This window comes from Balaenoptera physalus, assembly GCF_965194825.1.
Source record: "Balaenoptera physalus genome assembly, chromosome: 11".
In the NCBI taxonomy this organism is placed as follows: domain Eukaryota; kingdom Metazoa; phylum Chordata; class Mammalia; order Artiodactyla; family Balaenopteridae; genus Balaenoptera; species Balaenoptera physalus.
Window position 1 is genome coordinate 106,992,074 of NC_138896.1, and position 15,946 is coordinate 107,008,019.

A 15,946-nucleotide genomic window follows, 5' to 3' on the forward strand; every position below is an offset into this window, starting at 1 on the left:
GGTCTCAATCTCAATTTAGGGTATTTTCCTGATGGTGAAAGATATTTAGTTTGACAAGATTCCAGAACCTTCTCTTTTGGTGACTTTCCCAGAAGGGACTAGTAAAGCCATGTACCTAGGAGATGAGAAATGTACCCCAAATAACAGAAATACATACAGTCACATGGGCACTATATTTGGCATCTTAGCCAATACTTTCAAAAAGATTAGGTACTCTCATCTTTTCAAACACTCTGCCTAGAGGTAGCACAAATCCATTTCCCAGATGAAGTAACTGAAGCCACTCACCCCAAGTCACAAAGCTAGAGAGAAACTGAGCCTGAGGCTAAAAAGCAAGTCCGTTCTGTCCCCTACGCCTAAGCATGCCTCTCGGATAGCTACACCTGGCAAACAGCAAAGGAAATGTCATTTCACGGTACCTTTCTGCCTCCTGGTCTGCACTCTGCTGTTTGCTCTCGAAGGCATTGAAGCTGCTCATGTCCACGTAGCCGTCATTCTCGTTTGCTGTGGACAGGGCTCTGCTCTGATCTTCAAACAGCTTCGTAAACGTCCCGGCCCTTGGGGGCCTCCGAGGTGGAATCTGGATATTTTCATAGTCCGAGTTCATGGCCGGGATGTTCTCGTAGTCCGAAGTGTCAGCGTTGGGGAACGAGATGGAGCGCGGCTTGGTCAGGGGCAGGGGCAGAAAGGGAGGCCGGGAGCGGTCCTCGAAGGACTCCACCCTGGACACCGTCCTGCTGAAGGGGACGCCCTTCCTCTTGCCGTCCCTGTAGAAGATGAGGGAGGAGGGCGAGTCGCAAGCCCGGAGCTTGCCGGTCCTCGCTTTGAGCTGGGGGGAGTTGCTGAGGCTCCTCCGGTCCATCTCCAGGAGCCGGGCCGGCCCATGGTAGCTGGACTCCGAGGAGGACCTGGACGAAGACACGTTGACGTCCACGTGCACCTTGCTCTCTGTCTTCTTCTTAAACGTCAGTGCCAGGAACCGCTTAAAGGACGGCTTCTTCTTCTTGGTGTGCTTGTCCGGGGGCTCACTCTCCACCAGAAGCGAGGGGGAGCTCTTCGTGATGGGCTTTTTGGTGATGCAGGCCAGGTCAAAAGGGGGCGGGATGTCAACCACGGAAGATGGGGTGGAGGTGCCGCTGGATGGGAGGTGGCCCCTCTGGGAGAAGCTGCCAGAGGAGCCAATCATGCAGGGCAGAGAGAGGTTGTCGTCCTTCCTCTTGATCCCATGGCCGTCTAGGCCACACGCCTCGGGCTCCCGGCACAGGGACACGGGGATCTCTCGGCCTTCCACGGAGAACGATCGCGGGTACAGAGTGAAGGCTCTGGGCTTTGCTGGCAAGGCCCTGCCGACGTCCAGCAGCTTCCCCTCCAATGACAGGACCGCCTTCCTCGCCTCCTTGGTGGCACCCCCAATGCCAATGGCTGATGAGCCAGCTTCCGGCCCCGTTTCTTCCGGGACAGTTTCTGGGACACAGCCAGCCATCTTCCCGGAGTGGGGCCTGGCCCTCGTGATGACATTCTTCCTGTCGATGGGGACCAGGCCGCCCTCCGCATCAGAGTTCACCTCTTCCTTCAATCCACAGCCACTCGCGGTGTCCAAGGCAGCCTGTGCCTCAGGCTTCTCCCCCTCCCCAGGGTCTGCCCCGCATGCCAGGCCAACTCCCATCTCATAGGGGTTGGCGAGCGCGTCGTCCGCGGCATCCTCCTCCTCTGGCATGACCACCACGTCAGGGACAGAGGGTCCCTCCCGGGCGCCACCCTGCAGGGAGCCACGCCGGCCACATCCAGGCCCAGCCACGGGGTCCTGCTCCGCACGTTCCCCCGACCGCGGCTCCTGCTCTGACTCTAAGCTTTGTGCTGACTCGGAATAAGGAGAGCAGCTCTCGCTACAGAAAGAGGTGCTCTCGCTTGGGAAGAACTCGTAGGGACGTCCTGAGAGTGGAGCCACAAAGTCGTCCACAAAGTCCCTCTCGAAAGGAATGATCTGGCAGCTCTCCTCGGCTCCTTCATCCTGCACAGGGTCCTCGCCTTCTTGAGGGTCTTCTCCCGCCTCCTGGGTGACCACTGCTGTTTCTTCTGGGTCAGTTTTCTCTTTCTGGTCAGGTGGCTCATCCTGACCATCCTGGCCGCCACCTCCTGGGGCATCTTCACACGCCTCCTGGGAGATGTCAGGGCTGTCTGTGGCCGCCTCCGCCTCCGGGACACCGGTGGCCAGCCCCTCGTTCTCTGGGGGCTCCTCGCCGCCATCGGCAGCGTCCCGCTCAGCGGGCCCGTCAGAGCCCACACACTCATCTGGTGCCCCCAGTTCTGTGCTGGTGCGGCCTTCCTCACCATCCTCCTCTGACTCCCCGGGTGTCACGGGCGGCCCGGGCTCCTCACCACGAGCTGCTGGGTCCTCTGCATCGAGGTGACTTAGAATGATATCGCTTGGAAGGACCGCCTCTCCATCCCCAGGACCCCCGTCCTCCAGGCTGTACACGCTGTGCTCTTCCACCTGCTTCTCTTCCTCCTCACTTGTGAACTTCTGCTCCTCTGCCCCCGAGTCACAGGCACAGTCCTCCACCTCCACGTCCTCAGGAGTGGGGGTGATGCCTCCATCACCCTCTCCACTCAGCACCGCTTCAGCCGGGGCTGCCCAGTCCTCTGCAGCCGCTGCCCCTTCCTGCTCACACTCCTCGCCTCTCTCCTGGCACTCCTCCCCGCCGCTGCCCTCCGGAGGCACCGTGACTGCATTCTCCACGGAGCCCCCATCCCTGGGTCCGTCCTCTGCTGGCGGAGCCCGGGGGGCCACGATGTAGTCCTCGTCTGCCTCGGGCTCGGAGCATTCCGGGGTGGACCGGTGCTCGTCGTAGAGCCCCCTGTCTACGCAGGGCAGCTTCCCGTTGCTGCATTTGTTCAAGCTGTTGATCATGTAGATGCTGGCCCTCCACTCACTGGGGGTAGCCAGCCTGGGCTTCGGGGCGATGGGGGGTTTCGGCCCCCTGGACATGGAGTTGGGACTGTGAAGACTCTCGGGCCGGGGTGACGAGGGGAATTTGGGTGCCGTCACTGGCGTGAGGGGACTGGCAGCCTTCGGCTTGGGAGCAACTGGTGGTTTGGGTGAATCTAGAGGATGAAAATAAGAAAAGGAGAGAGAAAAGGTACAGTTACCTTTCTTTCCTTCCACTCAAGAGTCTCCTACTTACCATTCACAAGAGAACACTGAAGATGGTTTCCCAACCCACATGAACCCAATCTACCATGTTCTGTCAGGCTTACACCCTCCACCAACATCTTTAAAATCCCTCGACCTTCCAATAAAGATTCATTCGGTAAACAAGGTGAAGAGATCTTTCTTCTATGCACAGTCCAGCGAACAGAACCCAACTGGACGACACCCTGTGCTCCTCACATAAAGGTGTCCACGTCGTTGCACTCATTCACTCAACAGCTATGTAGTAAATGCTTTCGACGTGCACGGGCCCATGAGCCAATGTTGATCCTAACGGTCAGCATCCCTGCCGCCCTCATGGAGCCCACAGTCATTCCACCACTAATTCACTCTTCTATCTATATACCCGGCACTGTAGATGGTAGAGCCTTCTAGGGCCAAGAAGAGAAGAACACCTCTGCTGAGGACTCACAATTGAATTAGGGAGACAAGACTAACAGAACAACTGGAGGACTGAGCCACAGACCCTTGGAATATGATGACTGAATATCTCCCTCCCTCCAGAATGATACACCACAGGCTTGGGATGGTGGCACATGATTCTTCTGAGGGTCACCTCTGAATTCTACATGCTTCAAGACTGGTTTCCAGCTAACTGCCCTGCCTCCAAATTTCACAGGAGAAACTATATGGTATTTTCCAACATGGATATTTGCAAAAGGCCTCATCCCCTGTGGATGCTGAGGATCTATCAGCCACGGCAGAATAAAAGATGTAGCACAACATGCACGTGTGACAGGAGTTAGGGAAGCAAGAGTTGCCACGGCTAGGGAAGACCTCTCGGAGAAGGTGAAATTTCAGCTCACTTTTGCAGGATTGGAGGGACCTGGACAAGCGGAAGGGTCAAGGGAGGAGTCGCCCACTTCCACGTTCAGCATCTCTCCTGCCACAGCCAGCCCATGCCCTCACACCTCCCGCCGTGCCTCTGAGCCCCGGTCCACACTGCAGGCAGGGTGAGGAATGCAGATGTTCGTGAAATGCAACTCCATCCTGCCAACTTCGCTTCAAAAGCACTGCCTGGGGCTTCCCTGGTGGCGCAGTGGTTAAGAATCCGCCTGCCAATGCAGGGGACACGGGTTCGAGCCCTGGTCCAGGAAGATCCCACATGCCACGGAGCAACTAGGCCCGTGTGCCACAACTACTGAGTCTGCGCCCTAGAGCCCGCGAGCCACAACTACTGAAGCCCATGCGCCTAGAGCCCATGCTCCGCAATGAGAAGCCACCGCAATGAGAAGCCTGCGGACCGCAACGAAGAGTATCCCCCGCTCGCCACAACTACAGAGAAAGCCCACGCGCAGCAAAGAAGACCCAACGCAGACAAAAATAAATAAATAAAATAAATTAAAAAAAAACAAAACAAAAAAAGCACTGCCTGGCTGTTCACGGCCCAGGTTTAGGACATACAGGTCCCCCCTTCAGATTAGTCTCAACTCCCAGTTCCATCCCCACTAAGCCTTGGGTGTGATACAAAGCAGCCTCAGCACGCCAGCCTGGCTTGTGACAGAAGGAAGACTGAGCGGAGGGCCTGGAGGTCTGTCAGCAAACTCTCCTCCTCCCCACACGTTTGACTCCCAGCTCAATCCCTGCAGCATCTAACCCTGGTCATCTCTAATCCAGGGCTGTCTGACAAATATAATGTGAGCCCCATTTATCATCACACACGTACTTTTTAATTTTCTCATAGCCACATTAAAGAGTCAAAAAGAAACAGGTGAAATTAATTTTAACAGTACATTTTTCAACTCAATATATCCCAAATATTATCATTTTGGACATTATCATGTAATCAATGAATCATGTTTGGATCAACATGTAATCAATACACAAAAGTTATTAACAAGATATCTGACACTCTTGTTTGTGCTAAGTCCTCGAAATCTAAGGTATATTTCACACTTGCAGCACATCACGATTCAGACCAGCCACACTGCAAGTGCTCAGTAGCCACGCGAGGGTAGTGGCTATGGTGCCAGCTAGCACAGCTCTAACTGATTTTAACCCATCTCCACGGGACTGTCCCACTGGCCCCTCAATTTCAGTATATCTGAGGCCAAAGTCAATATCATCTCCCCCAAACTGGCACAGCTATGCAAAATTCAGCTGAGGAGCCCCAAAGGAAATAAAAAAGGCCCAGGACAGCAATAATATAGGGTTATAAAGCCCATGCACTCTGTTCCTGGAAGGGCCTGACTCCAGAGCCTCTGTACATTGCTCATAAATCTAATGAACTTAGTTGTATGGTTTCCCAGGACACAGCTAATCAGTGGGGGGTGGAGGTGCAGTGAGAGCAGCAACACTGCCAGTTTTAAGATGTGGTTGCGAACAGCACGAAATGGAGAGAAGAGGCACAGCTGTCAAGACTTTAAAGGCTAAAGCAACCACTGCATCAACGTCCCAACCCACACCTACGTTCATCCGCACCAACACCCAGGCCAGCCACTGGCATCCGGATAATAACCCAGAGTCTTCAAGATAAAAGAAGTGACTTTCCAACTTCTTGTTTCCATACTCAATCAAATATAGCCTAATTTAGAAAAATTTCTGTCCAATTTAGTTTAAAAAAAATTCGAATATTTGGAGCTTAAAGAGCTACCTGTCAATGTGGAGTAACAGGGTAATAATAAGCCTTTGGGGCCTGGTGATCTGGGTTCAAATTCCGCTGTTGCCACTTATAAGCTATGAAACTGACTCTCAGATTCCTCATCTGTAAAATGGGTTCAATAGTAACACCTACTCTGAAGAGGCTGTTACGAAGATTAAAAGATATATATTAGCAGGACTTTGCATAGACAGGTGTTCTCAATAAGCAGTAGCTATTATCGTTCTAATAAAGTCAGTCTTTCCCTACCCCACATCTTCCTCTGGTGTTAAGTCTTGCTCTACACTGATATATGACATAATACGAGCTTCACGCTCTCAACATCAGGTGTCAGGCATTGGCATGAAATTATTCTTTGTGGGTGGGGACTCTCACTTCTCATCCTTAACAGGTGGTATTTCACATGGGCACCACGAGACCTGACAGAGGGACAGACGGGCCATGAAAAATGACCATCACCTAGGCTGCATCGCTCCCACCACCCGCCCCATCCTTCATCCAATCAAGCTATTGATCTGTGGGCGCCGTCTCCTCGGAAAAGGTTACAGTGGGTGTCTGAGGCGTGATCCTGCAAGAAAATGCCTTCCCCACAGGAGCCCCTAAGGAGTGACAGGTACACAGTGTCCATGCCCTGCTCCCAGCTCTAGAGCTCAGGGCGTTTCATCCACAATCCCTCTGAGATCAAAGGATGCCAGAGTCAGAAAGGCCTCTTCTGACCCCTCATTGAAAGATGAGGAAACTGAGGCACAGAGAGGGCGGGTGACTGGCCTGGAATACTCAGCGAGTCCAGAGCAGGGCCCCAGTAGAATGAGGGTTTCTTTTTTGTTAATAATAGGATTTTTAAAATATATATTTATTTGGCCGCTCCGGGTCTTAGTTGCAGCATGCGAGATCTTCATTGTGGCATGCGGGATCTTTAGTTGCAGCACGTGGGGTCTAGCTCCCGACCAGGGATCGAACCCGGGCCCCCTGCACTGGGAGCGTGGAGTCCTAACCACTGGACCACCAGGGAAGTCCCAGAATGGGGGTTTCTTGCTTCCTGGTCCAGTCCCTTGAACCTCTGCCTTCACCTTTCTGCCACTGAGCATTTCTTCTACAGTGCAGACTCAAGGCTCCCAGCAGAGAAGGGCAAAACGCAGGAAAACTGAGGCCAGGGAGACCAGGGATCGCTAACCAGGTGAGAAATTCACATAAGGCTGAGTTAGAAGGACTAACTGTGACCATAAAGTGAATGACTGGCTTTCCTTCGTTCCTATCCAGTTTTCTTTAATCCAATTCCATTAAATAGGTATTTATCGAGCACCGACTATTTGCCAGGCACTCATCTAGACTCTTTAGATACATCAATAAACAAAACAAAGACTGTGTAGATGCTGCTTAGCCTTGAGCAGAAGGCCATGCACACTCCAGCCAGTGTGATGAACGAACTAGAAGTGGTGAGGATGGAAGGAGGGAGAGCAGGGAGGAGGCGCCTGCGATAATCCAGGCCAGGGAAGATGGAGGCCTGGACCAGGCTGTAGCAGTGGAAGTGGTAAAAAAAAAAAAAAAAAAGAAAGAAAGAAAGAAAAGGTCAGATTCCAAATATGAAGGTAGACCTGGTGGGATTTACAGACAGTTTGGATTTGGGGTGTAAGAGAAAGAATAATCAAGGACAACACGAAGGTTTTGAGTCACAGCAACTGGAAAAGTGAATTTGTTACCAACTGAACTGGGGAAGGCTGCAGGTGCCAGGGGAGGAAACCAGAATTTCGATTGGCACGTGTTACATCTGAGTTGCCTATCACAGCCCCAAGAGGAACTGTCAGTGGGCTCTCGGATGGACCAGCCTGGGTTCCCGGGAGTGGCCTGGAGGCAGCCATCACAGAGACGGGATTAAGGCATGAGCCGTGTGAGCCCACCAAGTGACTGAGCGGGGGCAGAGGCAAGCGGGAGCCCAGGAGGGAGCCCCGGTGGCCCAAAGGTTATGAGAAGGAGCCAGCAAGAGAGACAGAAGAGGGAGGAGAGAAAATGAAGAGTGTGAGAGCTTCCAGGTCTGCTCCCTCCCTGCTTCCCTCACAAAGAGGAACCACATAGAGCCCCTGCTCTCAGTACAAGGGTCTCAGACCAGTTCTGCCCAGAGAAGACCCAGGGGACAGATAGCACCAGGGTGCATGCTGAAGGACAGGGAGGATTTTAATTATCAAAAAAGAGGTTGGATATGATCCAGCAATCCCACTTCCTCGGCATATATCCAGAGAAAACCTAATTCGAAAAGATACATGCACCCCAACGTTCACTGCAGCACTATTTACAATAGCCCAGACATGGAAGCAACCAAAATGTCCATCGACAGGAGTGGATAAAGAAGATGTGGTACATGTATACAATGGACTATTACTCAGCCGTGAAAAAGAATGAAATAATGCCATTTGCAGCAACATGGATGGACCTAGAGATTATCATACCAAGTGAAGTAAGTAGGACAGGGAAAGACAAATATTGTATGATATCACTTATATGGGGAATCTAAAAAAAAAGATACAAATGAACTTATTTACAAAACAGAAACAGACTCACAGACTTAGAAAACAAACTTAAGGTTACTAACGGGGAAAGGTGGGGAAAGAATAAATTAGGAGTTTGGGATTAGCATATACACACTACTATATATAAAATAGATAATCAACAAGGACCTAACTACTATATATAAAATAGATAATCAACAAGGACCTACTGTATAGCACAGGAAACTCTACTCAATATTCTGTAATAACCTATATGGGAAAAGAATCTGAAAAAGAATAGAAACACATATATAATGTATAACTGAACTGCCTTGCTGTACACCTGAAACTAACACAACACTGTAAATCAACTATAATCCAATATAAAATAAAAATTAAATTAAAAACATTTTAAAACAAGAGGTTGGGTGTTCCAGGCAGAAGGAACAGAATGTGCAGAGGCCCAGAGGCAGTTAGATGCAAGCCCTTTGGGAGTAAAGAGTCCAGTTTGGCTGAGCTTTAGAGAATGGCAGGGATGGGGCAATTACCGGATAAATCAGAGCAGGGGTTTCCTCCTCTGGGCTGAGCTTAACTTTCTGACTGTCCAGAACCCAGCATGGATGGAACTGCTGGACCCTCTGCTGCCTCCTGAGTCCCTTTGGCTGCTGCATGAACCTTCTCTCTCTCTGTAACACAGGGCCTGGGGGGCACACCCTCCCCACCCTGAGGTACCAACTCTCAAAAACCTCCTGGCAATTTGCTACACCTGAGGATGACTCTGCAGAATACCCTTTGAGCCAAGAGGCCAAGAGTTAACTGGGGGTGGGGAGTCACACTGACAGGAGGAAGACATTTTTAAGAGCTTCTGGTGATAGAAATCATCCCCAGCCAGCCCCCTGGTACCAGTTTATATTTTCTCTCTACTTTAATTAAATATCTGCCACTCACACATCCATGTTGCTGTTCCCTTGCCAGCTCTGCAGAGTTTAAATCAGAAGAGGTACTGGGAGGAGCACTGGACTGGGAGTCGGAGCTCGGATCTCCACTCCCGGCTCTGCCTTTAACTGAAGGGGAGACCTTGGGCAAGTCCCCTCCCCTCTTTGAGCCTCAGTTTCCACATGTGCAGAGTGAGGGGACTGCACCAACCAGTCAGTAAGTGCCTTCTGCTTGCTCTGGCCGACGACAGCCTTTTAAACTCATGGCTTTTCTGATGACGTCCCCTGACATTCCCATCTTCAGCCCCTGTGTCTGTTTCAACTGCAGTTCACCATACTCCCCCTGGAACTCTCATAACCATATGTTCCAAGAGTAATTATCTTCCAATTTCACCTTCCAATTGCATCTTAATTTAACTTTCATTGCTGGGTGCCTGCTGGAATGTCCCAGCGAAGCCTGATGATTTCTAATTAGGCTGCTGTTCGGCTAGTCCAGTGATCCACGACAGAGCGGGAAGCATGGGTCCCCGGCTCAGACAGACCTGGACTCCAACCCCAGCTCTGCCACACACTGGCTGTGTCACAGTAACTAAGAGGATGGTGGTTACGACATTCAGTCCCATGGAGTCTATGAACCACTATGCTGCATGATCGGGAACTTCAGAGCCTGGCACACAGGAATCATTACGTGAGGTCTATGACTGCCGTCACACTGAAAAAGTAACCAGGGTTATGCTGGAGACAAATGACTGGATGGCAGATTTCCTGGGACCAAACCTGACTTTACGTGTATGCCGGCTCACTCCATCCCCCAGATTCTCAGAGGAGGGAGGGCTTGCCCAAGCCTCATGCAGGGAAACGTGGGAATACTGGACCGGCTCTCACCATTGTTTTCAGCGAGTTTTATTAGGAGTGTAGGAAAGAGCTAGCCTGGCTCTGTCCAGGCTGTGCCAGATCAGGCAGCAGGCCACCTCCTTCGTACAAGGAGTGGCTGGCTGGGCGCTGGGACCCTGCCCCAGCCTCTTCCACTCCTCAAAAGGGGCATCCCTGCTCCCACTCCCACCCCCTACTCTGCGACCAACACTCACGCACTGTCCAGGTGCGTACACGCCCAGCAAAACAGGGCCTGGACACAGGGAGGCGGCTACCACACGCCCGGGCCCCCAAGTCTCTCCTTTGTCAGATCAATCCAGCCAAACGTCTCCCATCTGCACCTCACTCCTAAGACAATGACTTTTTTCATCAGAAAGATTTTAAAAAGAAAAAGCCCACAACACACACACACACACACAAACACACACTTTTTACACATACTCAGGGCAGCAGGATATGGTTCTAAGACAGCCAAAATGGTGGCTTCCTGTTTCTTCAGGGATGTGTGTTTTGGAGTACGGATTCGGACAAGGGTGTTGGTCGGAGAGGGAGCTGCCTTCTGCTAAATTCTAAGAGAAAAATATTAAAAGAGCAGTAATCGCTCCTTGTCAGGCAAATGAAGTTAGCTGGGGCTGCTGCCTTGCAAACTCGCCTCCTGGAGGGAACTTTCTGCCCTCCCCGCGGAGGAGTCAGGAACCCAAGAACTGGGTTCCAGGCACCGCCCATCTCTGAGTCTCAGTTAATAAATCTGTTAAACGGCACTCCTCTGGAGGGGTCACTATCTACTGTAAAACGCATTCTTGATTTCACGGAATCCCTGGCCTCACAAAGGCAGATTTGGAGGGCAGAGAAGCAAGGGCTTGGGAGGGAACGCCTGGAGTGCGGCTCAGCCTCGGCGTCCCCTAAGCGTTCGGTCCCCTGGGGGAGGCACAAAGAAGGCCCCGGGCCACGGCACTATAGGGGGTTGGGGTGCGCTGCGGCGGTGTGTGTGTGATAATTTAGGGCTTTTTAGTTCCAACGGAGAGCGAGCTCCAAGTCTGGGCGTCTAGAAGAGAGAAAGGAGCAAGACTCCGCTAAGGGCGCGCCTCGGAGTAGCGAGGGACCAGGAATAGACCCCGCAGTGGGGAAGACCTCAGACGGTTCCCGTGGGCCAGGAGGGGCCTCTGAGGGGCCAGCGAGGGCCTGGCGGGGACCCCGAGGAGCAGAAGTGAGGATTTAGGGGCGCGACCAAGTCGCCTTTGCGAAGGGAGCGTCATTCCCCGCTGCGAGGGGACTCTCAATACCGGGACCGCGGTGGGAGAGGGATACGGCCGTATGTGGCCAGGGTGCGGCCTCGCCGAGACCGAGGGGGCGTCCACGAGGCTGGGCGTCTCGGACAGGGGCAGCGGCCCCCGATGTTCTCGTCCTCCTCGGCGAGGGCACTCGTGACCCGCCCATACCTCGGCCGAGGCAGAGCAGAGTGGGAAGGTCGGGGGTTTCTCGGCAGCTCGCTGCCGGCGCCCCGCGGGCTACAACTTGGAGCGCCTGGCGGGGGCCCCTCGCGCGCGTCCCTCGGCGCCTGAGGTCGCGCGGAGCCTCCTACCTGCTCTGTTCATCTTCCAGCGCGCGGAGCCAGGGGCCGCCCGTCGGTGCGTCCGTCCTTCCGAGCACGAGTCCGCGCGCCGCCTCACTCCATGGCCGCCCCGCGGGGCCCGCACCCCCTGGCGCCTGCCCCGCCCCCGGCGCGCGCCGGACTTCGCGCAGCGCGCAGGGCAAGTGGGGGCTTGGGGGGTGCGAGCCTCCGGGGCTGGGCGGGGCTGGGCGGGGGCAGGGAGGGGAAGGGGCGCGAACGCGGGGCGCGCGGGGGCGCGAACGCGGGGCGCGCGGCGTCGCGTTCACTCAGGACTCCGCGCGGCGCGCAGGGCCAGGGGGGCGCAGGGCGCGAGCCTCCGGGGGCGGGGCCGGGGGGGGGCAGCGGCCGGGACAGCGCGCGGTGTCGCGTCCGCTCCCGGCTCCCAGCTCCGCGCGCGCTGCGCTCTGGCCGCCGCGCCGCTGCCCGTGCCGCCGCTGCCGCCGCTACCCCTCCGCCCCCTCCTAGACGTTTCCTCCCGCTCCCGGAGAGGAAGGCTTTTTTTTTTTTCTCCCCTTTCTGCTCTGTCAGGGATCGAGGGAGCCGAGGGGCGAGGCGTCCCCGCGCACATTTAAAGGGGCCATGGCCGTGGGGACTCGGGGAGCTGCGCGAGGTTCAAGGCACTAGGATGGGAGGGGCGGGGTGAAGCTGGCGAGTTGGGCTTTTGGGGACTTCCTGGTCCCTTCGCCCAGCGGACCGTCTATCACTTTTCAACCTCGGGCGTTCATTCAGTCCTGGGCCAAGCACAGTGCTGAGCGCAGAACAAGACAGCCCCAAATTCTTGCCCTAGTGGAGCTTAAATGGGATGTCAGTGGAGACACAAGACAAATAAGCAATAAACATCGTTTCAGAGAGTGATGGGTGCCTTGAGGGAGATAAACCAGGGTCGTGGGGCAGAGTAATTTTTAAAAATGCAAATTCTCAGGGCCCTCCCCAGACTTAACTGAATCAGAAATCCCGTGTTTAACAAATCTTTCAGGTCCTTCCGATGCAAGCTAGTTTGAGAACCTCTGGAGTAGAGAACAGGTGATCGAGGAAGGTCTCCCTGAGGAGGTGACATTGAAAGGGAGACCTGGTAGATGAGGAGCCTTTGTCCATTCAGCGCTCACCAGCCAGCACCTCGCTGGGACCAGGCCTGGTGCTGGGTGACACGGATGACTCAAGCCTTCACCCTTGAGCACCCGTTGGATTGGCCACGCAAACATAGGCAGTTCTGCTTCCCCGGACAAGTGCTGGGATGGGGACAGGAGGTTGTGGGAACTCAAGAGGCGGCCCCTGAGTGGAGAGGGTTCCAGCAAAAAGAAAAAAAAGGCCTTTCAGGTGGAGGGAGTCGCTTGGGCAGAGACTTAGATGTGTGAAAAGGCATGGCCTGATGGAAGAGCTGTGAGGGGTTTGGCAAGGCAGGGAAATAGAGGGTGGCAACATCTGATAAGAGGCACAGAAGGTTGGGGTGAGGCGTCCTTTGAAAGCCATACCAAGGGCTTCCTTCCATCAGCCACTGAAAGCTGAGGGCAAGGGTCATGTCTCTCATCTGTAACTGGCAGCCAATACCTATAGAGCACCTACTGTGTGCCTGGCAAGGTGTTAAGCTCTGTACCTGCATATTTACTCATTTAAGCCTCACCACAACCTTATGAAGCTGGTATCAAAATTCTTCCCATTTTACATTTGAGGAAACCGAGTAAACTAAGAGTTCACATGAGCTTTCCTGACTGTTCTTGCCCTGGCTGTCCCATGTCTGCATCTCCAGGACCCAGCTCAAGGTGTGGCTTGGTCATTTAGTAGTTTGGTTGTGATCCCACTATGTGCCAGGGTGTAGGCTCGCAGCAACCCCAGCACTCTGTGGGAGGGTGCGGGGCTGGGGCACCTCATTTAGGCAATTCAGCCAATGTATCTACTATGTGGGAGTAGGTGGGGGGGGGGACATGGAACATATCCCCCCGCACCACCACCATCCCTTCCTGTCCCTCATTTGGGGACGAAAGGCCCAGAAATGGCCCCATGCCAGGGTGATGACTCCAGGGCAGGGGCTGTGTCTGCTCTGCTTACCCCTGCAGCCCTGGCATCTAATAAAGAATCCAGCACTTAGTAGGTCTTCAAAAAATATGTGTTGTCCACAAAAATAAAGGCCTGGGACAGAGGTTCAGACTAATGTTTGGGATTACTTTGGTTTTCTGGGACTGAAAGTGGCAGAGGCTAGAATTTTTGTGACTTTGACCAGCTGTGCTGGGAGCTTGTGAGGAGGCAGAATTCCAAATGGCCACGAGGCATTTCGCAGCCTTGGCTGTCCTCCCTGAACCTAGATGCTTTGGTCCAGCGTTTGGTCCAGGCAGTCCCAGATAACCATATGTTTTCATTGCACAGATGAAACACTTACTGCTCTGAGCATCGTCTGTGGAGCCCAGCAATAGCAGCACTCAGGTGCTTCTTAAGAATGCAGAATCTCAGGCCCCACCCCAGCCCTACTGAACTAGAACCTGCATTTTAACAAGACCTCCAGGTGATCTGTTTATACATCTGGAGAAACACTGCCCTGGATAACTCACCCCATTACTTTTTGGCCAGATGTGCTGCCAAAGTCCACAGAAGTAGAGAAGAGACTTCCCCAGGTTCTCACTGGGGTGAGAACTTAATCCTCTGACCTCTGTCTCCTTATTAATACATTATTATAAGGTGGGTAGGTTTCTGGATATCTGGGGGCCTGCACCCAGCAGAACTCCTGGTGCATATTAGGTGCTCATTAAAAATATAAAACTTGTATGAAGGTCTGATTTGAATTGTTTCATGAGCCAGTTGGTGCCTGACACAGAGGATGTTCAATGCACACATACTGAAGACAGGAATCAATAAATTTCAGTTAGATAATGTGGACAGGCTCTGGGGAGGTGAAACTCGTTTCCCATCATTATGAAAAATCTTCTGTTTTCGCACTCACCAAGCACTTCCATATACCTAACCAAGTTTGTAGGTTTTGTCTTGTTTTTATCTTTTAATGCCCACAGTATAGAATCAGATTATGCGCGTTTCAGGCAAGGGCCGAGGGTGTACCTCAGTTTCTCCAAATTCAGAAATGAATTTGATCCTTTCAAAGGACTTATTCATCTCTGAACGGCTACAGAGTCCTTAAGCTTCCAGCATTTTGTGGGGAAAACCTTTTGCCTCTGAAATAGGAAATCAATGGCAGAATTTGTGTTACTTAGACAGGCCCTTCATAAACTTTATGGACCCCTGCGTGGAAGCGGTGGAGAAGATGATGGAGGTGGTGATAGAGGTGATGGCGGAGGTGGGAAAGGTCGTGTTGGAGGCGAAGGATGTGGGGTAGGGTGAGGTGGTGACAGGATGGAAGTAGCTGTGAACATCACAGTTAAGGTGGAAGGCGTGATGTAGTCGGAGGTGGTGGAGGACGAGGTGGATGGAGGTTATGGATTTGATGGATGTGGTGGAGATGGTGGCCTTGGAGGAGGTGATGGAGGTAGAGGTACAGAGGGTGGGAGGTGTCCATTTGAATATGGGTACAAATGAGTGAGTGGATCAATCACTTCAATATTTGATGCAAGAAGAAAATATGGTTTAAAAGTCGAGATCATTTCTGGGAATTAGCAATAAAACTCAAAGAACCTAGGGCCCCTAAGGCAGGGGCAGGAGAGGGAGGCTCAGATAATTCAATCAACGGCCAGCTTACCCTTTGCTGCAGGGCCTGTGGAAAGAAGAAGGGAGGGCAGGAAGAGACCTCAGTGCTTCGCTAAGACCTTGCCATGACTGTGGAATTTGGGATTTGAGGCTAAGCAAAGTCTACTTTAAAAGATCATAGCACCAAGGGCAGTTGGGAAAAAAACCCCAGGTCTGAACTTGTTTAGCTGAAACCACACGGTGGTGTGGAGTGATGAGCCGTGAAGCTGAAACGCTTATTCCTTTGTTTGCTTTTCCTAATACGAGAAAATGGATGCGAAAGACCAGAGGGCTTTCCAAACATCCGGAGCTAATACTGGTGGTTGGACTTGCTTAGTCCTTATGGAACTGAGCTATAACCACTCACTGAGCTCAGGGATGCGGTCAATAACCGTGTGGGGGGTGATGACCATCATCCCTCTGGGTTTGAGCCTTTCACACACACACTCTTCGCAAGAACCCTATAAAGTGTTTATCTCCCCATTTCACACTTGGGAAAACTGAGGCCCAGACTTGGGAAGTGACTTGCCCTTCCAGCCCAGCCAGGACTCACTCCCCCTTCACTCT

At 52.9% G+C, this 15,946-nt stretch overlaps 2 protein-coding genes across 4 annotated transcripts in view; one reads left to right on the plus strand and one right to left on the minus strand.

Annotated features, from left to right (window-relative positions):
* Positions 1-4,371, plus strand: part of MRPS25 (mitochondrial ribosomal protein S25) — a 229,285-nt gene extending 224,914 nt beyond the window's left edge. Inside the window, exon 5 of one of the 2 annotated variants that reach the window (XM_082413492.1) lies at positions 4,279-4,349. In XM_082413492.1, coding sequence (XP_082269618.1) covers positions 4,279-4,334 — 56 coding nt within the window. In that variant the 3' untranslated portion in view covers positions 4,335-4,349. Of the gene's footprint in view, positions 1-4,278 lie in introns of both variants that reach the window. The other variant, XM_082413496.1, reaches the window with a different exon arrangement.
* The window catches only part of FGD5 (FYVE, RhoGEF and PH domain containing 5), a 114,817-nt gene extending 102,891 nt beyond the window's left edge, over positions 1-11,926 (minus strand). The window contains exons 1-2 of one of the 2 annotated variants that reach the window (XM_082413451.1): positions 11,684-11,926; positions 420-3,105 (exon numbers count right to left, since the gene is read on the minus strand). In XM_082413451.1, coding sequence (XP_082269577.1) covers positions 420-3,105; positions 11,684-11,696 — 2,699 coding nt within the window. In that variant the 5' untranslated portion in view covers positions 11,697-11,926. The remainder of the gene's footprint in view (positions 1-419; positions 3,106-11,683) is intronic. The other variant, XM_082413450.1, reaches the window with a different exon arrangement.
* Positions 11,927-15,946: the final 4,020 nt, after the last annotated feature.